Raw genomic sequence first — 25,388 nt, forward strand, 5'->3', positions numbered from 1 at the left:
ATCATATTAGCAGGGCACACTTGTCCCAAGTTCTGCTCAAGTACTGTATGCTCAGAAGGAAAACAAAACACTGCCAGAGAAGAAGTTCCAAACGTGCTCCACTGCCACAGAGAGCTACAGATAGTGGACAACATATGAGACGTATTATACTGCAGGCCTGTAGCCAAGCCCACAATATTAAGAATAATAAGCAATCTGATGGCTGTTTAGAACACTTTGTTTTCTATATAGGACTGAAAGGAAATCATAATTCAAACATGGCATATCACCAGTTATAAGAGACTGTTTCCCTACAAGAAACTGTGGCCTCTCCCAAGCACTCTGGGTCTGAAGCTACACGGGTTTGTCAGGGCATCACAGTATTTTTTGAAGGAACAATCTGGAATCATTTAACATTCCCAGAGGTGCAACTCTGTAGCTTATCCAAACAGAACAAATTTTGCTGAGGTTGGAAGTTTACCATGAAGATGTCTGATTTACCCAGGAAACCACTCAAGAACATCTCAGGCAGATAAATACACATTATTCCAGCTGGAATAGGCATTTCTTAAAGGAACACCCAGTTCAGAGACTCTTCACTGCCACAAAATCCTTAGGGGTTGCAGAAAAGACAGGCAATGCTCTGTGCTGAGAGTGGACAGACCCCTGAGCCCACAGCAGCCCCTCCATGTAGCTGTGCCAGAGGAGAGCACGTTCCTTCACACCACAGGCAGGAGCTGTCACTGAAAGGATTCCTGGACCCCAGGCAATGGAAAACATGCAACCACACCTCTACAAATTTAACCTGCTCTCCACACTTGCCAGGTAATGGACACTGGCTGCCCAAACAGGAAAACTGGGTTGCAGAGACAAGAGCATTCACCTCATGGCACTTCAAAGGATCACCCTAACTGGCACTTTTGGGATACTTCCAGTTGTACTTGCAACAACTGCTCTCATTCCAAGAAGACATTCATTAGGCTGTAACTTTCCAAAACAAAAGTTTGCAAGTTATAATGATAGAGAATTCAGAGCACTTTCTGAATGTAATAACCTGAGGCTACACATACACAGTCTCACAAAGTGAGCCCAGAACACACGCATTACCCTCGATCAATGCTTTTCTAACTACCATAAGCAGGAGACACTGTGTTCGAGCACACTGTGTGGGTGACAGCAAGACTTGGAATATACTGAGACATGAGGTATTGTGGACGAAATGCAGTTTATCTGAATCCTTGCAGGGCCATTCACAGCATAATCTGCACAGGTAGAATCTGCCTTTGCAGCCTGACCTCAGCAATACTGATGCAGCAACCAAAACACAACTTGTATGTCTCACCTCTAACTAGAAATACGATTACTTATCACTGAAACAACATCCACATAACACTGAACACAGTAGCTGTGTCATGGAAAAAGTGAACACAATAACACAATCTTATCTTGTTTCCTAATTAAGAACTCACATTTATGGACGCTCAGATGTTAAAAGATAAAAAATAAAAAGAGCAGTCCTATTAAAAGAGGTGGAAAATACCACTATGTGGAAATAACAAGACCTCAAGCATGTTTGCAAAGTCCTTTGACACATTTTTTCCCAACCTACTGCCTGACCAAGACACAAAACAATGAAAACACCGTAAGACATTACCTTGATGCAGACAGACATTTTACCTTGGCAAAGCTCTACATCACTTCTGGCAATCTCTACACACTGAAAACCTGCTACTACTCCTAGGGGGACTTAATTGCGAGGCATCTCAATAAAGAAACTCCCACCTCAGAACACTGCTGTAGACTTCTACTAATGTAACTGTGAGTAGAAGTTAAGGCTGATTGATGGACTATTTTAGCCAAAGTATGCTTCATATCCTGCATTGTGAATTAATCAGGTTTGCTTTCCTTCTAAGGCCCCGTGATGGGAAGCCAATCATTCTGAGCCAATGGGCAGCCCCACTGAAGCAGTTTGTATGGTTTCCAGGTGTTTACTTCCTTCTGCCTCTCTGCATAATAGCCCACTGCCCATAAAATTCAGCTCTGCCTCCCCTGGCAGCCACTTCAGCCCAAGGCAGCTGGGTCTAGGCTATGCTCAGTCAGTTCATAGGAAGGTCATCAAGAGGTTACTCTCCCTACTTGGCCCTGAAAAGAGAAAGACCCCAGCAGGAGGGATGGTACCTCCATTCAGACAGCAATTTCCAAAAATAAATATGATATGCATAAGTACGAAAAAATGCAGATTACACATGCATTAGAGACAGAGAAACCCAAGGGCATTATTGCCCTTGGAAATTATTTTGCCACCACTACCACCCCCAAAGCACAGTGGGACCAGAGACCACCTGTGCTGGGCACTGGGATAGCACAGCAGAGCTCCTGACCTGAAGAACACACCAAGACTATGCCATATACAAGCAGATCAGTAGAGACACAACGTGGGCAAGCAACAAGGAAACACAGTGCACAGCTACACCATTAACAGCTCAGGTCTGGGGCCTGAGCTCCCTTCAGCTTCAGTGAACTAAAACACCTCCCTGACAGGTGCCCACCTGTGACCTGCTCACTCAGGAAACCTGGGCTGAGGGAAGACCGGAAAACACAGAAGCACCAGTCCCACACTGGTCACTGTGGACTGTGGCCACTGGCAGGACTTCTCCAGACCTGCCGACTCCACAGACATGACAGCATTCATGTCAGAGCCGTGGCCTCTGAAGGAACAATCAGCTTCCATTAGCTTTCTCCCATCTCAGCAGATGCAGCGTGTGAAGATATTCCAGAGAGGATATTTCAGATGAATTTCACAGAAGTTTGCTGCAAGCAGCTGTGTCAGATGGCTGCCCCCGGGGCTATCAGCACACAAAGAAGCTCGTGCATCAGAACAAGCATCTGCACAGTGCTAATGGAAACTGTCCTTGTGAGAAGACACAGGATTCACTGGGCCAAAAACCAGTTGTACAAACAACTTTCAGACTGATTACACATCACTTCTCACCCGCTGGCATCCTGCCACCCATGTAACCCACTTCTACACTCCTCTACACTCAGTCTCACTATTCTCAGTCATTCTGTCCGTGCTTTGCCCAAAGCAGTTCTCCTCTCCCTAGCTCCTGGAGCACTTCCATTTGTGAAGCCTAAATACATGCACATCCCTCACCATCACCAAGACCTCTGCTCTGCATATGTAAATTTTTTCTGCAGGAAGTCAACCTCGTAATTCTGTCCTGCTCTCCAAATTCCAGCTTGGGAGTAACCTGCCCACACATGAACAACACTTCAAGTCACTTTAAAGCTATGGAATGATCACTTGCTTCCTGCTCCACACAACAGCCTCTGCATGTGTCATCAAAAGGTGCACAGGCTTTAAGCAGACACATGTTGCAAACTCCTTTACACCTGCTGTCTGCCGAGCCCAGCACTCCCTTGGGCACCACAATCACAGAGCCTTTCTCTAGTAGTCTGGAGTACTTTGGAATGTTTCTACTCCAGCCCATCCGGCCACTCAGTCACAGAGTTTCTCTCTACAGACATATCCATCTAGCACAGCACTTTCACAAAGGCTGGCATCCCGCTGCCCTACAGGAACATTGAATTTTACACCTCTAATTTTTGCGAAACACTTGAATACATCATTGCAGACAAGACACCACAGCCCAGGGACACAAGGAACCAGGGTGACTTCCCGAATCTGCCCCGTAGCTCTGACGAGACAACCTGATCAGAGTCTGGTAAGATGAGCGGGCCAAAGGACACCCACCCACCCCGTTAACACATCAGCACCTCCTGGCTCCAAGACAGGTGCTGATAAACACATCCAGCCTGGACCATACCTTTAACCACACAGACAGTGATGACACCCACACCACCCAGCCTGTCTCCCAGCTCTGCCAGAGACACAACTCTGAGTTCAGCTGGCGGCACAGCGAACCCTTCCTGTTGCTCCCTAAGGTCCGGAGGGTAGATGGCACAGCCCCGCGGATGCCTGGTGGCCACCGCCTGGCTTCAGAGAAGCGGCTGTCGGGCCATCACCGGTCACTGCGGGGGCAAAAGGCAGCTTTCCAAAGCACAACCACGACGATACACCCCCTCTGAGACCCATGGCCATGGCGGCACACGCTGGCCAGAGGCTGCAACATGGAGGCACGGCGCCCGCGGTCCTGTGCTGTGCTGTGCTGTGCCGTGCCCCCTGCCCCGCCGGAGGCACAGCGGGCCCGGCTCGCCGCGCACCAGCCCCCGCCCAGGGCCGGCCCTCCCGCCGCCAGGAGCGCGGCCCGGCGGGGCAGGGATGCTGCGGGGGCCGCCTCCTCCCGCCCGGCCCCGGCGCCCGGCGGGGCGGCTCACCTGGGCACGCAGTTCGGCGACGAGCGGTCGATCTCCCACGTGGCGAAGAGCTGCATGGGCACCGGCATCGGCACCGGGCCGGCCAGCGCCATCGAGGCCGCCGTCGCCGCGGCCCCGCCGGCCGCCGCCGGAGGCCCCGCGGAGGGGCCGGAGCCCGGCGCGCCGCCCGCCGCCGCCGCCGCCGCCGCCATGGCCGCCATCCCGCCGCCGCCGCCGTTGGCGCTGGGGGGCGGCGCGAGCCCCTCGCCTCGGCGACGGCCTCCACCCCGGCGCGCGCGCGCGCGCGCGCCCGCTGCCTCGCGGCCCGTGACCAATCGGAGCGCGGCAGGAGCGCGGGCACGAGCCAACCGGAGCCGGGAGAAAGGGCGAGGACCGCGACCGACGGCGAACGGCCAATGGGAGCCGAGCGCGGGGCGCGGCCGGGCGGGCGCTGCCCAATCGGAGGGGCCGGCGGGGCGGGGCCGGCCAACGGGAGCGCCGCCGCTGCCCGGCCGGGCGGGGGGAGGAGGGCGCGGCCTCGTTCCCTTTAAAGCGCATCGGCCCGCGGGGGCGCGCCCAGGGGCGCGGTCGGGCGCGCGTCCCGGCCCCGGGGCTGGACGTTCATCTGTCCGTCTGTCTGTCCGTCTGTCCCCGCGCTCGGCAGGGGCGGAGAATCCCCGGGGCTGGCCAGGGCCTCGGCCTTGCCCGAGCCGCTGTGCCGGGGGTGGTGGCGAAGGCGTCCGCGGTCGCGCCCGGGGCGATGGCGATCCAGGGAGCGCCCGAGGAGAGGGTGCCCCCACGAGGGGAACGGCGGGGCCGGTCAGCGGAGGAACAGAGCAGCTGGACCGGCGGCTTGAAGCCAGAAGGAAGCCGAGACCTCTGCCTGACTCTTTCCTCGAAACATTGGGGAATTCCAAACACGCGACAGGGAGAGAGGCAGAAATCCCCTTCAGTCCCACTGAACGTCTCCAGGGGAATGCAGCAAAAGGAGGAACCTCGTCGGCCAGAAACTGCAAGTGGTGGCTGCCACGGGCAAAAGCCATTTGTGGCCTGGAGTCCATGCCCAGAGCTTCAACAGCTGAGAAAGCGTCACAGATTATAAAGCCTGTGTAGGGCAGAGCATCCCTGGGGACAGAGCTGCCCATTTCTGCATCTGATAAATGGCATGGGTCACAGCATAGTTCCCCAGAGCTCCTGCCTTGCTCACAAAACAGCTTGATTGCTGCTTTAATGCATTTTGCTTTCCTTTAGTAAGTCATTAATGTACGAAAGGACCTTTGTTTTCACCCTTGACAGCCTTGGTTCTCTAAGAACATTTTCTAGGGGATCTTAGCAGAGATGTTTGTGTAAGACCAGCTGAACCAAGGATGAGCTGCATTTTCATACCATTCTGCCAGTTAATGTGAAAACCTTGGTTTTGCAGCTGGAGAGAGTCACACAATGGTCATGGCCTTATTCTCAGCATTTTTACCCATCATTGTTTGACCTCAGCTGGGTAACACCATTGCCTATCCCCAAAAGCAGCTTCCTGCTCCAGAGGAGCTTGCTAGATCCAGAGTCTTGATTTATCCTAACAAAACCCATTACAGTTCCTCCCCAGCTGTTTGCTTTCTAATCTGAGTCACCATTCCTGGGCATTTGTGTGCTACCTCAACAGCACTGAGTGCTCCAGGTTTTCAGTGATGCCAGGAGACCAGAGGCACCTCCCTGCTGAGCCCAGGGCAGCCTGCTGAAGTGATTGCTTTCCCAGCACTTCCCAAGGGCTGTCAGTCCTGCTGCTCCCCTGGGCGGGTTTCATGGGCCGTGCAGGGCTAAGCTGAAGATGCTTTTCCACCCAAGTCTGGAGCCTGCAGCAGCCAGAGGGCAGTTATGTGCCTGGGAACCCTGGTGTGCCCCCTCTGGTTTCCTTCCATTTTATCCATGGTACAAATGCATCCACATACCAACTCTGGCACCCCGGTTCCAGCATCGTGGTTTAGAGAAGCACAGAAGTATCTGTTCTTGCTCAGGCTCCTTATTTTTATGTGCCTTGTTAAAGCAGCTCTTCACTGCTTCCCACGCAAATGTTGTCACCTCCCGTCCTAGTCTCTAGTGGAGACTCAGGGGTTTTATGATTCCAGCTCATGGATGAATCATCTTGTCTTTAGCCACATTGCTTGGTAGTTTCCTCCAGCACTCCTCTCCCACATGGATACCTCTGCGGTGTCCCCTTCCCTGGATGCCTCCATGGACAGAGGCCCTTTGCTCCTCCCTGCAACGAGAGCCAGTGCTTCTGTGCCCCGGAGGAAAGAAGTAGATTTTTGCAGTGTTGGCTTGCCCTCTTGTGCCTCACATTGCTCTCCACTCGAGTTGCAAGGTCTCCTTTCATTTGGAGGCAGGTTGCTTTGGCTGCTTTGTTTCCCCGCTCCTTCAGCCCATTTGGGGATTGCTGCTTGTTCCTGGGTTAGGAGAATGCTCCCACAAACTCCTTACCTGTTTAACCCAGAGCTCTGCTCCCTTCACACAGGACCTCCACCTGCCTGCATCGACCAGTCCACACCCACTGTGGGACACATGAGCTAAACTTGGATGCTGGTCCAGTGTCTCCGTTAACCACAGGTTAGATTTCTGTGTTCCTGGTGCCCGCTGAGATGCCCCAGGGCCTTAGATCCCACAGGGACCTACAGCCACTCTGCCAGCAGCTGGATGCAAGGAGGGCTGCACTTCCCTGGGTGCTCTGTCGCTTGCACTTATCCCTGCTCTCAGGTCTAGGCCTGGTTTTGCTCATAGCCCATCTCCAGAGATCTTTAAGCTTCCAAAATACATAGATCTACAATGAGCACTTCAAAGTCAGAGAGGAAATACACTGACTGAGTGTCGCTAAGACCTAAATCACTTGAGGAAAGTTTGGAGTTAAATGCAATAAGCTGCTCAGGCTGTTAGAAGAGCAGTTGCAGAGAGGTATATCCATCAGGATATATACAAACCTCTTGCCTTCCCTGGCCTGCTTTATCTGTGCACAAGCCGCTGGAGGTGCCGGGCCCGGGCCAGGCCGGGGCTCCCCGGGGCGCTGGGGCCGGCAGAGTCGGGTGTCAGCCCATGGAGCTGCATGGCTTCTCCCCCAGCAAGGCGAGGTGGCGGCCCAGCCGCTCCTGGAGGACACACATCCTCGCCGGCCCAGGCTCCCGCAGCCCCGCCTGGGGCCTCTGCTGGGCTGGGCCCTGCGGGCTGTGCCCGGGGATGCAGGCGGCGGCCCCGGGGCGGCAGCAGGCCCGGGCAGGGGCGGCGGGGCCGGAGGAGCGGCGGGCGGCGCCGGGCCCGCGGGTGAGGCGGGGGCCGCCGCAGTCCCCGCCCGCCGCCCGCCGGGAGGGGCCGAGCGCCGCCGCCGCCGCAGAAGCGCCGCCGCCGCCGCCGCCGGGCCGTGCCGGGCGATGCCGCGCCGGGCCCGGGGCCGCCGCCGCCGCCGCCCTGCGCCCCGGGGAGCCGCCCGAGGTAAGCGGGACCGGGGGGGATGGCAGGGCGGGCCCCGCGGCCCGCGGGCAGCGCTGCCCCCGGCAGGCCCGGCCGCTGTGGGCAGGGGGCTCGGGCAGGCGAGGCCGGGGCGCCCCGGCGCGTCCGGGGGACGGAGCCCCGCGGGGCGGCCCCGCTCGGGCCTGGGGCGGGCGCTGAGCCGGGCCGGGGTACGGCAGCCCCCGCGGAGGCCGGGCCGGGCCGTGGGGGGCCAGGCGGGTGAGCCCCGGCCGTGTGGGGGGCGGGCTCCAGATGTGCCACAGCCACCGGCTCCCCCTGCCCGCCGGCCTCTGCTCCCTCCCCCTGAGAGGCACCTGTGTCTGACAGGTTCAGGCTGCGCTGCCTCCCGCAACGTGCCAGGATGCTGCTGGGCCCAGGGATGCACGACTGCGCCGGACGCCTGCTCCCTCAGCCAAAAAGCAGGAGTTCAGGTAGCTTGTGCCCAGGGCCCTGTGCCATCGATTTCAGCACCAGGAGCATCCATGTGCAAGGGTGACCATTAACTGTGCGGCCCCCATCCTGCTCCCAAGCATTTGCTCCATGGTCAGGTGTCACCTACACGCTGTGCCCTGGGTGAGCAGGATGGTGTCCCAGAGCCCCTGCACAGCCCAGGCGTGCCAGAGGCGGGCTCTGTGTGGGCAGCCCTCGTGCAGCACTGTGCCACACAGTCATCAGCCCAGTTTCATCCTCCATTTCATCCGGGGGGCTGGCTCCCCTCCAGAGTAGCTGCCAAGTCGTGCCTGGTGAGGCCCCGGCTCTGTCCTCCCTCCTTGCCTCTGAAGGCAGCTGCCTGCAGCTGTGCTTGGTCAGGGGGAGGGAGTCTGACAGCCCTGGTGCTGCACAAGGCAGGCAGGGTGCTTCTGGGGACAGTGATTTACTCTGCCCCAGCCCAGGAAAGCTGAGCATCCCACAGAAATTCAGGGTCTGCTGCAGAGCTCCTTGTGTCCTGGAGCTGTGGGCTCGTGCTGCTTTTCCTTGCTTTCAGTTTATGGTTTTGGGGCAGGGTAGGCATTGGCAAATAGCTCTAGGCAAGTTGGGGGCTGTGAACCTGAAAGAAACTGAATATTGGGCAATTCTTTTCCCTCCCACCCCACAGGACAGCCAGGTTAAAAAAGCTAGGCTTCATCTTGTGCTGTGCATGAAAATAAAGAGACTAAAAAGAGTGGTCCTGAATCATAGCCTTTAAGGACCTGCTTGGCTTAAACACATAAGTCTAGTCTTAATGTGCCTTGTGGGGGGGAAATATAAACAGTACCACTGACTGGGAAATCCCATGGAAAATAAGGCATGTACCCTCAATGGTGGCAGAGGCTAGCCAGTGTGATGAGCTACCAGAAGAAGCAGTGGGATCCCAAGTGCTTGCAGTGTCCCAAGTGTCCAGCCTGCCCCACCATGTGCTTCCTAGGAGCTGGGTTTCAGCCAGCACAAGCCACCAGGATGGCCTGGTTGGTGTCAGGAGCTCTTTGGCTAGAAATCTGCAGGTTTGGAACAAGCCAGGCACATAGGATGGGAGAAATCTATGAATGGCTCCCTCCCTTTTTTCAGCCATCCACAGCTGTTGATGAGAGGGTGGCAGAAGGGGGCAAAGGGTGGGGATGGGAAATCTCAGCAACTCCCTGATGACCCTGCCTGTTCCTCTGTGCAGGATGGTTCCCCCACCACCTGTCAGCAAGCCCCACGTGTGCCTCTCCACTGTGCTCATCATGACCAGCCTCGTCCTCATGGATGCCTACCTGGTGGAGCAGAGCCAGGGCTCCAGGAAGCTGGGCATCTGTGTCATGGTGGCCGTGGGTGACATATGCTTCCTGCTAGTCCTGCGCTATGTGGCTATCTGGGTAGGGGCAGAGGTAAAGACAGCTAAGCGAGGATATGCCATGATCCTCTGGTTCCTGTATGTCTTCGTTCTGGAGATCAAAGTCTACTTTGTGTACCAGAATTATAAAGCTGACCGGAAAAGCCTGGATCTCATAGCCCGCAAAGCGCTGACCTTGCTGCTCTCCATCTGCATCCCAGCTCTCTACGTGCTCTTGGTGGCCACAGAGCACATGGAGTATGTCAGAACATTCAAGAAGAAGGAAGACCTCCGCAACCGCCTTTTCTGGGTCATTGTGGACATGCTGGACGTGCTGGACATCCAGGCCAACCTGTGGGAGCCTCAGAAGAAAGGGCTGCCGCTCTGGGCCGAGGGCATCATGTTCTTCTACTGCTACATCTTGCTGCTGGTGCTGCCGTGCGTGTCCCTGTGCGAGATCAGCATGCAGGGCATTGGCATCGTGCCGCACCGGATGATGCTGTACCCCATGCTCAGCATGCTCACCGTCAACATCACCACCATCTTCATCCGAGGCAGCAACATGCTCTTCTTCAGGGATGCCCGCGTCTCCAGCATCTTCATGGGCAAGAACATGCTGGCCATCGGGATGAAGGTGTGTATGTTTGTGCAGTACCAGCGGCACCAGCACCACAGCCCCCCGGGGCCGGACCCGCAGCACGGCGCCCCGGCCCAGACGCCCGCGGGGCCGCGCAAGGCCCGGGACCAGCCCGCCTGCCCCGAGGAGCTGGCCCAGGACAACACATGACGGGCCAGCAGGAGCCACAGCCTGGGCATCCCCGTGCCTGGCCGTACCTACAAACCTGGGGCAGGCTGCGGAGCTCCCTGCCTGGACACAGGGCAACGACCCTGCTCCCTCCTTCCCTGGGCAGAACTGCTCAGAGCCCCGAGGGGTGCATGGTGAGGCCCCACAGCAGCCTCTGCAAGACTGCAGAGCGGTTTGGAACCTCAGCACCCCACCTGGTACAACAGCAGAGTGTGGGAAGAAGCCAGGGCTGCCTGCTGTGAGCTGTGTCTGTGTGAGGCCAGGCAGCCCTACCCTGTGCCAGGCTCCCTGCCAGTGCTCCCTGTGCAGCCAGGGTGCCACACGAGGACACAGCAGGTCACCGCTTTTCTGTCGTGGTTGGCCCTGGCTCCAGTGTGGTCCTTGGCAGCAGCCTGCTCCCCACTGTGTGAGCCAAGGTCCCCATGCAGGGGGAGCAAAGCCTGGTCTCCCCCTGCTGTCACCCCTCTCAGCCAGCTGCAGGCCTGGGGGGACCCAAAAAGGGGTGACTGTCCTTTTTTTGTATCTCCCTCTTTGCAATAAAAGACCTGAGCCCTGCAGCCTTTTCATGTCTGTGTCCCTGCCAGCAGGCAGATCCCCCTGCTCCTGTGGGGGCCTTGTGTGACTGGGTGTCTGTTCAGCTGCAGTGTGTGGAGAGGTCACTCAGTGACCACCTAGGGCAGGGGAGAGCAGCCCAGCACTGGCTCTGGAGCCATTCCTCCTGGCCCACAGGTGCCGTGAGCCTCTGGTGGGCTCCCAGGGTGTCACTGACAGGGTGCGTGTGGGAGCACTGTCAGCCACCACTGCAGCCACATCAACTGTGACCACTCATGCCCAGGGACACCCACAGCAAGTCCCCACATCTCACCTGGAGGGACAGCAGTGTAGATTGTCCACACAGCCACCCACACAGCACAGCTGTGCCCAGGCACTGTCCTGTCACACTCTGACATGTCACTCTGGGGTCATCTGAGCCATCGCCTTGTCAGCATAGCCACGGCAGACAGGGGAATAAGAATGGAATAAGAAGCAAGAGGGCTGGTGGGATATTGGAGAGAGGCACTGACTCTCCTAAGGTCAAACACTTTTGACTGTAACAGCACTGACAGCAGGAGTAAAGGAGAACAGGTGCTTTTTTCATACAGGATCAGTTTCCTAGAAGCACTAATAACCCTGTGGAGATTACCCTGAGAAACCAAGCTGCTCTGAAGGAGAGATCCTAAGCAGCAGTACCTGAGCAGTCACAGCATGCCCTGTGTATGAGGAAGGCCTGCCGCACCTAGATCTGCATCACCAGGAGCAGCCCACATGGAGTGATCCTCTCACCTTTACTCATCTCTTGTGAGACTACATCCAGATACTGATCCATGCTGGGCCACCAAAAGATAGCTGTGGGTTGTCTGTGCTAACTCCAGTTGAGTATGTGAAAGCTGTCAGAGGCTGGAGCACTACTAGGAAAGGCTGGGTAAACAGGATTTCTTCACCTTTAGGAAGAAAAGTCTTTGGGGAGACATTACAGTACCCTTCCTATCCATCCCTCAGACCGGTGACAAAGCTGCTGAGAAGACAGAGCCAGGCACTTCACTGAGAACAAGACAATGATTATGGACTAACACCAGGTAGGTTTCCTGGATGAGGGAACAAAAGGTTCCGTCTTGAGAATCTGAAGCAGTAGAGCAGAGGCCAAGAGAGGTGAAGGCATCTGTCCTTGGACATTACCAAATCCCACCAAAGCAACCCTGAGCTACCTGAAGTCAGGGTTTCTACTCTGAGCAGGCATTGTTCCATGTCCTTTTCTGCCTCAGTGGAAGTCTGAAGGAACCTGGAGTAGAGCCAGCAGTGCAGGGCAGGACTCAGGCTTTCCTTGTGAGAGTTAGAAATGAGCAGGTGCAAGGGCAGAGACAGCTGTCATCACCATCAGCATCTGCATGATACACTTGTCACCACCCTGGCATGATGTAAACCACAAGCAAAGAAGATACTTCAGCTACAAAAGACTCATTACTTCCTTCAGTTCAGCCCCTGCTCTGCTGCCTTACAGCATCACTGTACAGTGGGAGGCAGATCCTGGGAAGAGGGATAACCATCCTCCAGGCCTGGCCAAGGCAAGATGAGCCAGTGCAGACAACAGCATGACTGTCCAACAGTCACAAGTTCTTCTATGAGGGCAGATGGCGCTTGTCTTTGATGGCATTCCTCTTCCTCTTCTTGTTCAGGAAGCTCTCCAGCTTTCCACTCCTCTTCAGCTCTGCATACTTCTCAGCTAGTTCCAATTTCCGCTTCTCAGCTGTAGAGGAGAGGGAAGTCAAGTTCTAAACTGAAGCCCAAAACATCTCCAGAGAGCATCCCCTCCTCACCTCTCCCTCCCTGGCCCAGGCTTAGCTTGTCCCATGAGTATCAGCACTAGAACAATCCCCCCACAGCTCTGTGGAGTGGTATGGACACTTTGCTTCCAGTGCTTGAATTCCTGCCAGCAGTACTCCCTCCAGATCTTCCTGCAGCATGCTCACACCGAGTACTTACATTTCTTTAGGAAGAAGGGTTTCTTCCCCTGCTTGGCCAGTTCCCTCTGTTGTCTTTTCAAAGACAACTCCCTCTCTCTCAGCTTCTGCTGTTTTTTCTGTGCCTGTTCCTGCTGTGTCTGTACAAAAAGGATGGCCAGTGTCAGTGTTGGGGCAGACCTCAGTGCCTGACAGAGAGGAGATGCTGCCCTGAACTCACCATACGGTTCAGGAGCCGCTGAAGTTTCTCCTTCTGTTCCATGTTCCGGCATTTCTTCAGCTGCTTCTGAACCATCTGAAGGAGAGAGCAGAAAGCTGCATGACTGCCTGCCTGTCACCTCTACTGTGACAAGCCTTTGAAGAAGTAGCCCCTGCTGAGCAAGGTTCTTCCAGGCAAGGACAGGCACAGAGCATCACCTCCTTCTCCTGCTTCTTGATGCTGTCCAGGAAGCTGTATGTCTTCATAAATATTTCAGGCTTGTACTCTCCAGACAAGTCGTCAAATCGAGGGTCTCTCTGGACCTGCCAGCAGGGAAGGCAAAGGCAAGGGCTGTAGCCAGTGTTACCCTGTTAACAGCCTGCTTACTCTTCCTTCCTGGGTCAGCCAATTTTTTCCCCAGTAATGTTATGCTCCCACCACTGAAATATCTGCAGTTGGCAAAGATTGAGTATGACGGTCAAGGTGGCATCCCCAAAGTCATGCCTGCATTGAGTTTACCATGCAACAGACATCTCCATATGCCAGTCTGCCACCCAGGAATATCCAGGAATAGCAGGAGGAGTGCTGCTGTCAAACACCTGCAACTCCCAGGCCATGAGCTGGCTGAATATGTGTTGTCAAGGTGATGGATTTGGGAACTCAAACCTATGTAGATTTTCACAGATTAACTGGGTCAGGTAATGCAAAAAGGGAGGGACAAAAAGAGGTCTCCAACTGCAGAAATTACCATGTTCTGATGATCCAGCAACGATAAGTCAAAAGTTACATTCAGATTGGAAAGTAAATAGACATCCAAACTTCTGGGTTAGTATTGAACAATGACCATGGTTTGCAGTGGAACTGTCATTAGTGCCAATCAGTGCACCTCCTAGAAACGTCTGGGCCACAAACTCTCAAGTTAACCTGCAGCTGCTGCAACCCACCCATTGTTCTCCCTAAGGAAACACTGTCTGCAGTCCCCAGTGGTCCAGCCCTGTCCTCCAGAAGCAGCCTGTGCCATCTGCAGTAGCCCCATTCCCAAGTGTGTGCCCTGGCAGCAGCACTAAGGGAAGTCATGAACTGGGGAGGGGCAGCACCCACCTTCTTCCTAACAGGGACAACTTGTCGTAGGAAAGGTACAGGCCTCTTGGCAGACATCTCCAATGGCCTGAAAATAAGAAAAATGTATTTCAAGAGGAGCAGACATCAGAATGAGGCCCAAGCTAATATGCTGGGAGGTCATTTGGACCCTCAGAAGAACATTACGGCACAACAAAGTCTCCCAGCTCAATCCTCACCATGATACCTACAGAAAGCAAAGAGGTGACTTGGTCAAAAAAACCACAGAAGGCTACAACAACCAAATATATCAATGTGAGGTGAAAACAACTCTATAGAGAACCTGGAACAGCTCCACTGTATCAAGTGAAAACCCACGACCTGCATCAATAAATGTGTTGTATTGATTATTCCTCTCATGGAGTCACAGAATGGCTGGGAGTGGAAGGAAGCTTTCCTAAAGCGGAGTTACATAGAGCAGATTGCACAGGATTGCATCCAGGTGGGTTTTAAATATCTCCTGAGAAGGAGACTCTACCACCTCACTGAGCAGCCTGGTCCAGTGTTCAGTCACCCTCACAATAAAGAAGTTTTTTCTCATATTCAGGTGAAACTCCTTGTGTTTCAGTATTGCCCCTTGTCCTGTCACTGGGTGCCACTGAAAAGAGCCTGGCCCCATCCTCTTGGCACCTGCCCTTAACATACTTGCAGTGATACGGTCCCTTTTCAGTCATCTCTTCTCCAGGCTAAACAGTCCCAGCTTCCTCAACCTGTTGTCTTAGGAGAGATGCTTCAGTCCCCTAACTTTTTTTTTTTTTTTTTTTTTTTTCCCTCTACTGGACCCACCCACTCGAGGAGGTCCCTGTCCCTCTTGTCCTGAGGATCCCAGAGCTGGACACAGCACTCCAGACTGGCCTCCCCATGGCTGAGCAGAGGGGGAGGATCACCTCCCTGCCCTGCTGGCATTAAAGACCACTCCCAAGAACCTACTTTTCTTCCACATGCTTAGAGATGGCCTCCAGAATGAAGGAGGCTCTATCACCTTTCCAGGACTGGTCCGTAGTTTCCCAAGCCCTCCGTCCCTTCTTGCCCTTTTTGAAGACAGGAATGACACTGGCTCCCCTCCAGACCTCAGGCACCTTTCCTGCTCTCCATGCCCTTTCACAGATGGTAGAGAGTAGCTGAGCGATAACATCTGCCAGCTCCCTCAGCACTTGTGAATGTCAAAGCTGGTAATTTCTGCCTGGTAGTCTCAGAAAGAGGACAATTCCATTGTGACCAGGCTCAGTGAGGAAGCCCAGTTTATACCAGTAAGGAAAAAGTCAGCCTCCAGGAAAATGGACTGCACAGCATATGGCACATGTCCTGAAAGAGACTCCACAATGAATCAGGACCATGAGAATCACAGTGACAACCAGTTCAGGAACAAGTTCTCCTTGCAACACAGCCCTTCACAGCTTGATGTTTCAGGCATACCAAGGGGCCAGGATAAGGTGGGAGAACAGGGTATTACTCTCCCCATATTACTTGGGTGCTGCATCCTGGGATTTGTCAGTACATCAGGCAAGTTATCAGAAACAGGAGAAACCTGTGAAGCACCTGCTGAGAGCACCCACAGCCAGACACAAGTGACACTGGGGCAGGAACACAACCCCACAGGCACAAGTTTTCCAAATCCCTCATAGGGCAGAGTTCAGTGTATTCTCACATCCACTGAAGCTACAACAATGCACAATTCTCTGGAGTTACTGCTGAAGCCAGCTCAGTGCCAGGGGATTTTCCTGAAGCCCTTTAAGAAGCTCGCTTCCATAACAAAAACAGGAGAGAAAAAACATCTGGGATTTACAGCAATACATCACTTAAAGGATCAGAGGAATTAAGCAAAAGCAGAATTATGCAAACTGTGTGGCAGAAATAGAGACACTGTGAGGAGATGTTGCACTACACAAAATCCCCCAGAGTCTTGGGTAAAAGGTAAAGCAAAACCATTATCCTAATCAACTCTTTATGGCAGGAGAAATGTATTTTGTGTTCTCTGCTCGTGCATGGAGCAGAGATTCAGAAATAAGTTAGGGAGTGCCAGTGTAACGGAGGAAACCCATTCAAATCACTTGGGTGCCACTCTGAGGACTGAAAACTAGCTAAATACTGCAAATAAAGGGTAAAGGTATTGCTGTTACCAGTGGGGGCCTGTGGAGAACTGCAAAAAGGTACAATAGCTTTTGTTGTGTTGAATACAGGAAAAAGTCTGTGATGGCAAGTACTGTAGGGAGGGTAAAAAGCCCAATGAACAGGGACAAGCCCCAGACAGCAGCAGAAGGATGAATGGAATTCCAGAACAATTGTCTGTGACTGTAACTCCAGCCAGTGAGAGCCAGGCAGAAGATACTGATAAGCTGGAAGGGGTTTAGGAACCAGCAGGGCAACTATTTCAGGTCACAGTGGACACTGTCATAGAGCTTGAGAGGCACACTGTGCCAAGGGTTACAAGTGCCTTAATATAGAGGGTATAAAGGCATTAAATGCCAATTTAATTGCCAAGTGACAGGTGGCTGCTGGGGATGCAAAGAGGACAGGATATTAAGAGCTCTGAAAGCAGCACCAGACTATTCCCAAATGAAACACTACAGTGACAGGCATTATTGTCCAGTACATTAAAGGAGAGCTATGTCAGCTCCATGGCAACACCACTGCTGTGAGGAGCTCACAGTGTAATTTCTGGAATGCAGAGAGCAAACATACACATTTGTCTGATCTCAAAAGAGCCTCTTTACCCCTTTTTGCCTTGTTGCTGCTTCAGTGTAGCTTTGGTAGGCTTCACAGTTTTCTTCCCACCAGGCACTTTCTTGCTCACTCTCGTCCTTGCATCATTCTGCATCCTCAGAAGTTCCTCAAAAGACATGTCAGATTGATCTGGAAGAGAGCACAGGGCACACCTGAACTGAACAGCTTCTCAAGGCACTTCTCCCCCCCAAACTCCATCAAGAGGGATGTCTCAGAGCTTGAGACAGTGACACAAGCATAGTGGTGCCATCCCTGTACAACTGCATCTCTCAGCCTTCGATTCCTCTCCCTTCAGTCTTTGCCAGTAGAATGGAGCAGCCTCTCCCCAGAGTGTCTTTGCTTCTCTCTCCACTCAACAGCACACACAAGACCAGTACAAAGTTTTTACCTGGTACAAAGAGCAGTACGAGCTCTACACTGGGCACTGTGAATTCTGAGGGGTCACTTCTTAGTGACTTTCCCACTTTAATGTTTCTTTAATATCCCTTAATCTTTAGTAACCTTTAATGTTTCTTATAACCAGAATGCAAAAATATTATCATCTCTATTATCATATTATTCTTTATTCTGGATTTATACCTCTAGGTGTTCAGAACCAACAGCTGAATGCATTTCTTCAGTCAGCACTCGGATAGGCTCATTCCAGTCTCGTGGAAGGGCAAGAAGGGAACTGTGTCCCTTCTGGAAGGGAAAGCCTTGGCAAACTGACCTAGGTGGTGTCTGCCTGCTCAGCACCTCTGAGCAGTGACAGCCACATGGTCCTTCTGAGCCTGTGCAATACAAAACACCCCATCTGTGGCCCAGCAGGGATAATCACAGCCTCTCTGTGATAACTTGGCTGGATGCCTGGTGCCCCCCAAGCTGCTCTTGTAGCCCCCTCACTCCCAAACTCTTCCCACACAAACTGTCCCATGAGCAAGGTTGTGAGTGCTTTGCCAAATTCAGGAAGCAACGTGAGGTCAGTCACACTGGCTCAGAGCATGGACTCATCCCAAGCACTCTCATCCTGGCAATAACCAAGACTTTCAGAAACCACTTCATCATCCAGAAAACATAATGGGCACAGCCAAGAGCTGCCTCAATAATTGTTTTCATTTTACTTGTTCTGAATGCTCGGGAATTCTGCTCTGATGACGCTCATTAGTGCTCTGAGGTGGGATGCAGGAACAGACTATCCAGTCTGCTGCACAAGGGACAAAGGAAATGTGAATGCAGCATGATTTCATTGCACTGCTTCCCCTAAACACCCTCCCCCCCCATCTGAACTCTGAACAAGGACAGTCAAAAGGACAAAGAAAGCATTAAAAGAAAGGAATAATGATGTGCAAGGTACTCTCAGCACTTGATAACAAAAGGCACCATCACTTGCACTCCAATATTCCATTTGGCTGCAATTCCAAAACAATACTGTTTAAATAGCAAAGACTTCAATGAAAATGAGATAAATACACCATATAAAATGATGCCAAAAGGTGATTTGGTGTAAGTCAGACAAAGCAAAGGCATGCAGTTTCCACTGATAAAGCATTTCAGTACTGGTACAGGAGACCAAACCTGACTACCTGAAACCTAATGGGGAAAATGATTTCCACACAGTAGTATCAGTCCATGACATACATCCTACTTGTAGGAGATTGAATTAACCACTCACAGCGATAAAAACATCACTGGACATCACTATAAAAAAAAGAAGCCTGTTCTGGGGCAGAAGTGAGTGCTCCCAGCAGGCATTCACTGGTGGGCAGCAGATTAGGCAACTGTGTGTGTGAAAAGGTTCTGGTTAAAAGGCAGGATTAGCTTATTTTCCTTGTTCCTTGCATTATTTCTTGAGGACTTAATTTCTCTTTTGTTTTTCATTCCTTTTTTCACTTTAGAATATAACTTACCTGTTCTCTGCTGCCCCTGTAGTCCATTTAATTTTCCCTCCTGCCATTTTTCCCCTTCATCCATTACCTTGTGGGTTCTTTCCTTCTTTTTGCACCTTTCAATAAGCTACTGTTTTACCTGCTGATAACAAGGGCATTTCCTGCTCTCAAGCACAGCCTCCTCGTGTTTTCTCTCCTCCCACAGACTCCTGTGACACACGGACACCTTATGCCTTCCTCAGCTGAACCTGCAGGGAGCTACACGACCTGCAGAGCACATCAGAGTGTCCAGGATGCAAGAACAGATGGCCTAAAGAAATACCTGATATCTGCCCAGTTGTTCCCTGCTGAGGTGAAATCAGTGCTGTGCTCTAATGTAACTCCTTCTGCTCCAGAAACAAGATCACAGAGTGCCCTGACAGATGGCAAAGCAAAACTGCTGTTCCCATTCCCATCCAGCTGTGGGAAGGAAAGAGTGCCTGTTGGTGATCCTCTCTCTGAGCTCTGCTCACCATTGCCTCACCAGGGGAGAACAAAATGCCTACAGCAGACAGGGAGGCACCGTGCCCAGCTCTGAATCTCCCTGCCAAAAGCTCACCTCTGGAGATGTGCCTCCCCTGGCCCCAGACACGCCCTGGAGACCCTGTCCCAAGGCAGCCAGTGACTCCTCACACTGTGACACGCTGTGCTGTGCCCTGCAGCTGACACCAAGGTCCACTCCCTCACAATTCCCTTCAAGGGCTTTTGCTGTATTTTTCGTAAGGTTTTCCTTCTCGCTTGGATCGTTCTGAGACGAGGAAACCAAACTGTGTTCGGTGCTGTGGATGAGAAGCCCTGACCCTGAGCCCAGGCTGTGCCCACAGCCCGCCTCCCCTGCTTCCTCCACCCTGCTGTGCTGTGAGGGGCCCCCGAGCTCCTGCACTGGCACAGAGCGATTGTCCCCGCGCTGTGACACCTTCCACAGAAACCCGGCCCCGTGCGAGCTGTGCTCCTGCCCGCGCCAGGCCGGTGCGACCGGGTGATCTTTAAGCGCCCTTCCAACCCGAACCACTTTATGGTTCTGTAATCCCATGAGCTGGGAAGGAGACTGGGGAGAAGAGGCCTCTACACGCGTTTGTTTCAGGGCCCTCTCACCCAGCTCCAGCCAAACCCTGCTGCCCATCCGGGCAGGCGAGGGGGGGATGCGGGAGCTGGAACACCAGAGGGCACCGAGCCATGTGGCAGCTGCTTTCCCCCCGAACGTGCGCCCGGGACACGCTGACCGAGCTGAGGCCGCCGCCTCCCCTCACCTTTCCCGCCAGCCCCCGCCTCGCTCCCGCCGTCGTCGCTGGAGTCGGAGCTCTCCTCCGCCGCCTCCAGCCTCCCGAGCGGCTGCTCTGCGGCCGCCTCGTCCTCGCTGTCCGTGGCGGTGGCTCGTCCCCGTCCCCGGCCCCGTTCCCGTCCCGGCCCCATCACCCCGTCCCGGCCCCCGGAACGGCCCGCGCGGCCCCGCCGGAACCGGAAGAGGCGGGCACGTGGGGAGCGGCCTTTATTGTAGGGGTGGCTCTGGGGGTTGTTTTTGTGACTTTTTTTTTTTTTTTTTTTTTTTTTTTTACAAAAATCGTTCCTTTCTGAGGAATGGGTCGCGTACACAAAAGGCCCGGGCGGTATCCAACTAAGTAGTAAGTGGTTTAAGTGCAAGGTCTGGATCTCTCTGGACTGAGCAGTCCCTATGCCGGATTTATCGCGGCCCAGACAAAGTTTCTGACGCGAGCACTGAGGGTATGGAAGGAAGGTTTGCCATGGCCTCCCGCTGGACCAGCGGGCTGAGAGGAGGTGTGGTCACCCAGCGGCCTGCTTTAGGAGCGGTACCGCCAGCAGCCCCAGGGATGTCAGCATCCCTGCAGTCCCTGCAGACCCGGCACCTGTGACAGCACACTGGGAATGTCGCATCCCATCCTCTGTTCGAAAGGGAACCGGAGGAACTGGGGAGGGTGCATCAGAGAGCTCCCCAGGCAGACAGAGGCGTCGTCCTCGGCTTCCTGGGGCCGGGGCCGGCGGCGGGGCGCGGCGGGCGGCGAGAGGCTGTCGGCCAGGGCGCGGAGCTGCTCGGCCAGCCGGCCCAGCGCCCGGCCCGCGGGCGGCGCGGCGGTGTGGGGCTGCCGGGCACGGAGATGGGCCGCCTCCTCCTCCCTGCGGGGGACACGGGGTAAGGGACGGCCCTGCCCGAGCGGCAGGCGCAGGTGATGCAGCCCCCCCCAGCCCGGCCCGCTCACCTGAGGCAGCGGCAGGTGATGCAGCCCCCCCCCCCCCCAGCCCGGCCCGCTCACCTGAGGCAGCGGCAGGTGATGCAGCCCCGCCCCAGCCCGGCCCGCTCACCTGAGGCAGCGGCAGGCGCAGGTGATGCAGGCGCCGTCCCGCCGCGCCCACACGCGCAGCCAGGTCCAGGCGCGGTCCCGGCGCAGCACTCGCAGCACGGCGGTCCCCGCGGCCGGCCCGGCCCCGGCCCCCAGCGCTGCGGGAGAGGAGAGGGACTGTGTGAGCCGGGGCACGGCTGCCTGGACAGACTGCAGGCTGCCCCGGGGGCCTCTGCCGCCGGCCGCTAGCCTGGCCGCAGCGGGACAGAAGCCACACAGGGCAGAGTCAGGGCCGTAGCAGTCCCGCCCTCCCAAAGAGATGCGGCTCAAGTGGGCTTGTCCCTCTTGTGTACACCGTGGCAAAGCAGGATGCCCACCCCCGGCTGGGGAGCTACTTATGGGCAGCGTTTGGGGTGTGTAACCACTTCCCTGCCTTGTCCTTTTTGGAGCAGGGAGACACAACAGAGAGGGCTGAATTCCCTTTGTCGCCGCTGTCCTGGATAGCCACATTTGAGGGAGAGACCATGACCATAACCAGACCATGGAGCCAGGGCACAGCGTTCCTGGCCTGACACTCACCCACGGCCCTGTGCTGGGCAGCCGCCAGCTCAGCATCCTCGGGGTGCAGGAGGCTGTACCACGACTGACCGACCAGCTCCTCCCTGTGGTAGCCGAGGTGGTAGGTGACACTGGGGAAGACAAGGGGAGGGGCGACTGAGTGCTGTACACAACCTGCACGGGGCGGCTGCTGCACGATGGAGAATGAAACAGCAGAGCTAGAGATAAGTTGTAAATGAGGGAAAGAGGTTTTGGGAGGTGTTTATGAGACTCAGTGCTGATGCAGTGTCTGCTGCATCCCATACACAGGTTTGGGGTGAAGGGAAATGATCCTTGCTGCCTGAGATGAACAGCTGGGGCTGTGGTGCAGGCAGGCACCCCTCACCTCTCCGTGACATCAATAATCGTCATGTCCAGGAGATGCATGCTCTGGAATACGTCGTCCTGGGAAGCAATTTCGCCATCTGTGGGCGACTGCACGAGGGGAGTGCAGAGGGCCAGGAAGGCTGTGCTGGAGGGGGAGGGTGGCCAGCGCAGCGCCACGAAGCGCCCGCACACCGCCACCACCCGATTGCCCCCGTGCTGTAGCCGAAAGGCCTTGGACGTGCGCATCTCGCTGACAAAAGTGACTTCTGCAGGGAAACACAGAGCGGGTCAGGAGCTCCCTGCTCCCAGCAGGGCTGGCCCTGGCTCTCTAATCACAGCCAAGGGCCAGAGGAGGGTGACAAGATCCATGAGATGCGAGCCGAGACCTCCCTTACCCCTGCCAGGCTCCTCCCGGGCAAGGAGGAGCTTTCTGTGCACATCCTCTCCCACTCGGCCATCCAGGATGTCAAAGACAGTGTCCCCCTGGGCCAGCAGCTCCACCTGACAAAGAGGGGGCTGCCCTCAGACTGTGCCTGTCTCAATGGGCCTTGGCTGGCGTTGTGGGTGCACAGCCTGCTGGAGCCACAGCCCAGCGTCTGCTGGGGCAGCGTGCTGTGCTGTGATCCCACCAGGATGGGTATGAGGACAGTGACTGCGACTGCCCAGTGAGCAGGCCTTACCACGGAGAGGCCCAGAACCTGAGCCACGTTCTCTGAGATGTAGACCAGCTTGCTGTCTGCCGAGAGCACAAGCAGAAACCCCGGGAGCAGGGAGAGCAGTTCTGTGCCAAGGGCCGGTCCCGCAGGAGGAGCCAAGGCTGCAGGGGAGTGAGGGTGAAGTGCTGTCCTGGATGAGGCAGGGGCAGTGCCCCACACAGAGCCAGGCCAGAGTGGAGTACAGCAGTTCTGAGGGTACCTGGAGGGAAGAACTGAGCCCCTCGCAGGCGGAGGCACACCAGGGCCATGGTGTGCAGGTAGGACAGGCGCTCCTTCTCCTGCGCAGAGATGGGCAGCAGGGAGCGCAGTGCCTGCAGCTCCGCATTGATCTGGTCTCGGCGAGCCTTGGAGGCACTCTTGGTTGACCTGCAAAGCCAACCACGTGGGACACGTGTCTAGGGAGGGAAAGGGATTCCCTGCCTGTCATTGTGGGAAGAATTTCGAGCTCGGGGATATGGAGTGGAAAGGCTCAGCACCCGTGCCAGCTGTTGCCTCTAGAGAGCAAACCTTGCGGGCACAGGCAGAGGTGCTCAAGCCTACCCAGGGGCACACACTGCTGATATGGCTGGTGCCTCAACCTGGCACCAGGTTGGACAATGACCTGTGTTTTGGTGGAGAGCCCATGTGACACAACCTCCCCACCAAACCCCACAAGGATAGAAACTGCATCCAGTGGCGGAATATGCACACCAGCCCAGTACAATGTGCCTTTCCTCCTAAACCACCTGAAATACCTCCTCCCCATGCACTGGCTGGCAGTCGCACTGTCCCCAGGCTGGTGTCAGCTCCTCGCAAGGGCCATCAGACCCTACACCAGCTATCCCGGGGTTCTGGGAGGCCTTCCCAGTCCTGAGGGAGGGCAGGAGGCGGGAGGGAGCTCACCTGAACGGCCTCGGGGCACTGGGCGCCTGCTTGGCCCTGCTGGGCAGGCAGCTCGTCTCTGCCTGCAGTGGCCGGTGGCAGTGGCTGCAGAAGATGGTCATGCTGCTGGGGCTGGATGGCCTGAAGCTGGCAGGGAACCGCTGCTCCTTCGCCTCCGGCTGTGGCTGAACCTGCTGACCCTGCTGCTCCTGGCCTCCTTTTGTACCCTTCCTGGGGTGCAGAGGCCAAGCCACTCACGGCGAGAGTTACCTCTTGTGACGCAACTCTAAACAGCTCAGGGCTATTTTTAGTAGCCTGCCTTCTAAAAATAGCCCTTGCAGCCAGCTGAAATTTGAGAGGGGAAGTAATAAAAGGAAGCCAGGGTCTTTAAAGTAAACCTGCCGCTCAGGAGGGGGCAGTGACAAAGGCAGCGGGGATCTCCCTGTGGGACACACATCTGCCCAGCTCCTGCCAGCCCCACAGAACATCCTGTGTCTAGTCTGCCTGACTGAGAGCTGCTCTCCAGCATCACAGATGACTGAGTTGGGTCCTGGGAGAAGGAGCTAATAAGCCAAGAAAATACACTGGAGACATGTGGACCAAAGTGGTGAGCAGTGTCCCATGTCCAGGCCTGAGGTAGGTTCCTGGCAGAGGCAGGTTAGAACCACAGCACCCCTGAACCTGAGAGAACTCTGGAAAAGGAGTGGGGTGTCAGTGACCGCTCTCCCTGACGAGCCCCTTCTTTTCTTCCCGGAGCAGACTTGTCCTCTCCAAAGGTTTGCTCTCCTACAGGCAGCTGGCATGGGGTGCTGAGCCTTTCTGGGGCGTGTTGTCTCCACTCGATGCCCCAGAGATTGTGATTCCTCCCACGACAGCCATTCATGGACAGAACTGGAGCCTCTGTGCTCAGAACCATGCAACCCAGCATAAGGACTCTGGGTGCTCTGAAATGCCCCCTTGATCACCCATCTCCTTGCCTGGCACCCTGCAAGGAGAGTAAAAAAACCTCCACCATTTATTTCACAGCTTGAGAGAGTGCCTGTGGCTGAGGCAACCAATAGAGGAAGGGAGTTAGAGCTGCTGGACAGCACGGGGCAGATGTTCACCTAAGTCCTGCAGGTGTCAAGGATCGCACAGGATGAGCCCAGGCTGGTGCTGCTCTCCCTCAGGCAGATGTGCTGTCACAGCACACCCAGTTTCCCTCCAGGCCAATGATGCTCATCATCTCTCACAGCAAGGTGCTGCCAGTGTGAAGAACGAGCTCTTGTTGCAATTGTGGCGCCTTCTGCTTCTTGCCACGGGGTTTTCACTGCTCTCACACCACTCCCGACTGCTCCACTGTGCTTGCATTGGCCACCTCCTGCAGGCTGAGGAGCCCAGGCACCTCTGCAACCTTGTGCAGCTGGATGAGCACTTGACCCTGGCTATGTGCCAGCCCTGAGGGCAGGGAACACAGCCTGGGCCCTCTGCCACCCAGGGTCCTGGCATGCAGCCACCACCATCTCAGCTGCCCCTGTGACTTTAGATCCCAGGAAACACCCTGAATGCTTCCCTAGCTTTCTCTGCAGCTGTAGCCCCACTACAGCTGCCACTGGAGCTCCTCTTCACATCAGACACCTCACACTGGTGGGAAAGGGCTTGAGCACAGCCCTCTGTGCCACCCAAGAAGGCTGTCCCAGGCATCCCTCCAGCCCTGAAGCAGGAAGCTACACAGGACCCACCTACCTGAGGCAGCACAGCCCAGGACACATACACCATTTTCCT

The 25,388-nt window shown here is 55.3% G+C and overlaps 4 protein-coding genes across 6 annotated transcripts in view; 1 reads left to right on the forward strand and 3 right to left on the reverse strand.

Annotated features, from left to right (window-relative positions):
- LOC310907601 (phosphofurin acidic cluster sorting protein 1-like) overlaps window positions 1-4,517 on the reverse strand; it is a gene marked incomplete at its 5' end in the record, with an annotated part of 51,396 nt that extends 46,879 nt beyond the window's left edge. For all 3 annotated transcript variants that reach the window (XM_083857895.1, XM_083857896.1, XM_083857894.1), the window contains one exon: window positions 4,318-4,517. In XM_083857895.1, the coding sequence (XP_083714021.1) occupies window positions 4,318-4,517 (200 nt within the window). The remainder of the gene's footprint in view (window positions 1-4,317) is intronic.
- Window positions 4,518-8,175: 3,658 nt separating this feature from the next.
- On the forward strand, window positions 8,176-10,364 carry LOC310907605 (transmembrane protein 121-like; the record flags this gene model as incomplete). Its single annotated transcript, XM_083857903.1, has 2 exons — window positions 8,176-8,216; window positions 9,431-10,364. Exon 2 carries the CDS (start codon window positions 9,432-9,434, stop codon window positions 10,362-10,364), a length of 933 nt encoding a protein of 310 aa, XP_083714029.1. The 5' UTR covers window positions 8,176-8,216; window position 9,431.
- A 1,926-nt stretch (window positions 10,365-12,290) lies between these two features.
- On the reverse strand, window positions 12,291-20,649 carry RRP36 (ribosomal RNA processing 36). The gene is made up of 7 exons (XM_083857904.1): window positions 20,077-20,649; window positions 16,913-17,051; window positions 14,181-14,247; window positions 13,298-13,402; window positions 13,101-13,175; window positions 12,903-13,020; window positions 12,291-12,666 (listed from the first exon to the last, which is right to left on the reverse strand). The coding sequence occupies exons 1-7, from the start codon at window positions 20,237-20,239 to the stop codon at window positions 12,539-12,541; spliced, it is 795 nt and encodes a 264-aa protein (XP_083714030.1). The 5' UTR covers window positions 20,240-20,649; the 3' UTR covers window positions 12,291-12,538.
- Window positions 20,650-21,307: 658 nt separating this feature from the next.
- On the reverse strand, window positions 21,308-23,839 carry NPAS4 (neuronal PAS domain protein 4). Its single transcript, XM_083857902.1, has 6 exons — window positions 23,646-23,839; window positions 22,963-23,129; window positions 22,728-22,864; window positions 22,443-22,548; window positions 22,067-22,313; window positions 21,308-21,812 (listed from the first exon to the last, which is right to left on the reverse strand). Exons 1-6 carry the CDS (start codon window positions 23,744-23,746, stop codon window positions 21,515-21,517), a joined length of 1,056 nt encoding a protein of 351 aa, XP_083714028.1. The 5' UTR covers window positions 23,747-23,839; the 3' UTR covers window positions 21,308-21,514.
- Window positions 23,840-25,388: the final 1,549 nt, after the last annotated feature.

The sequence above is a fragment of the Zosterops lateralis genome (assembly GCF_965231275.1).
Source record: "Zosterops lateralis genome assembly, chromosome: 3".
NCBI lineage: Eukaryota > Metazoa > Chordata > Aves > Passeriformes > Zosteropidae > Zosterops > Zosterops lateralis.

Bases quoted from the DNA above. Each gene is read 5' to 3' on its own strand.
- RRP36 (XM_083857904.1), bottom strand. From the start codon at position 20,239: ATGGGGCCGGGACGGGAACGGGGCCGGGGACGGGGACGAGCCACCGCC. The intron at 17,052-20,076 runs GTGAGGGGAGGC...GCTCTCTTCCAG, and splicing joins GGCGGGGGCTGGCGGGAAAG to ATCAATCTGACATGTCTTTT. The intron at 14,248-16,912 runs GTAAAGAGGCTC...TCTTATTTTCAG, and splicing joins CAGCAACAAGGCAAAAAGGG to GCCATTGGAGATGTCTGCCA.
- NPAS4 (XM_083857902.1), bottom strand. From the start codon at position 23,746: ATGACCATCTTCTGCAGCCACTGCCACCGGCCACTGCAGGCAGAGACG. The intron at 22,865-22,962 runs GTACCCTCAGAA...ACTCCCCTGCAG, and splicing joins GGCTCAGTTCTTCCCTCCAG to CCTTGGCTCCTCCTGCGGGA. The intron at 22,314-22,442 runs GTAAGGGAGGTC...GTTTCCCTGCAG, and splicing joins CCGGGAGGAGCCTGGCAGGG to AAGTCACTTTTGTCAGCGAG.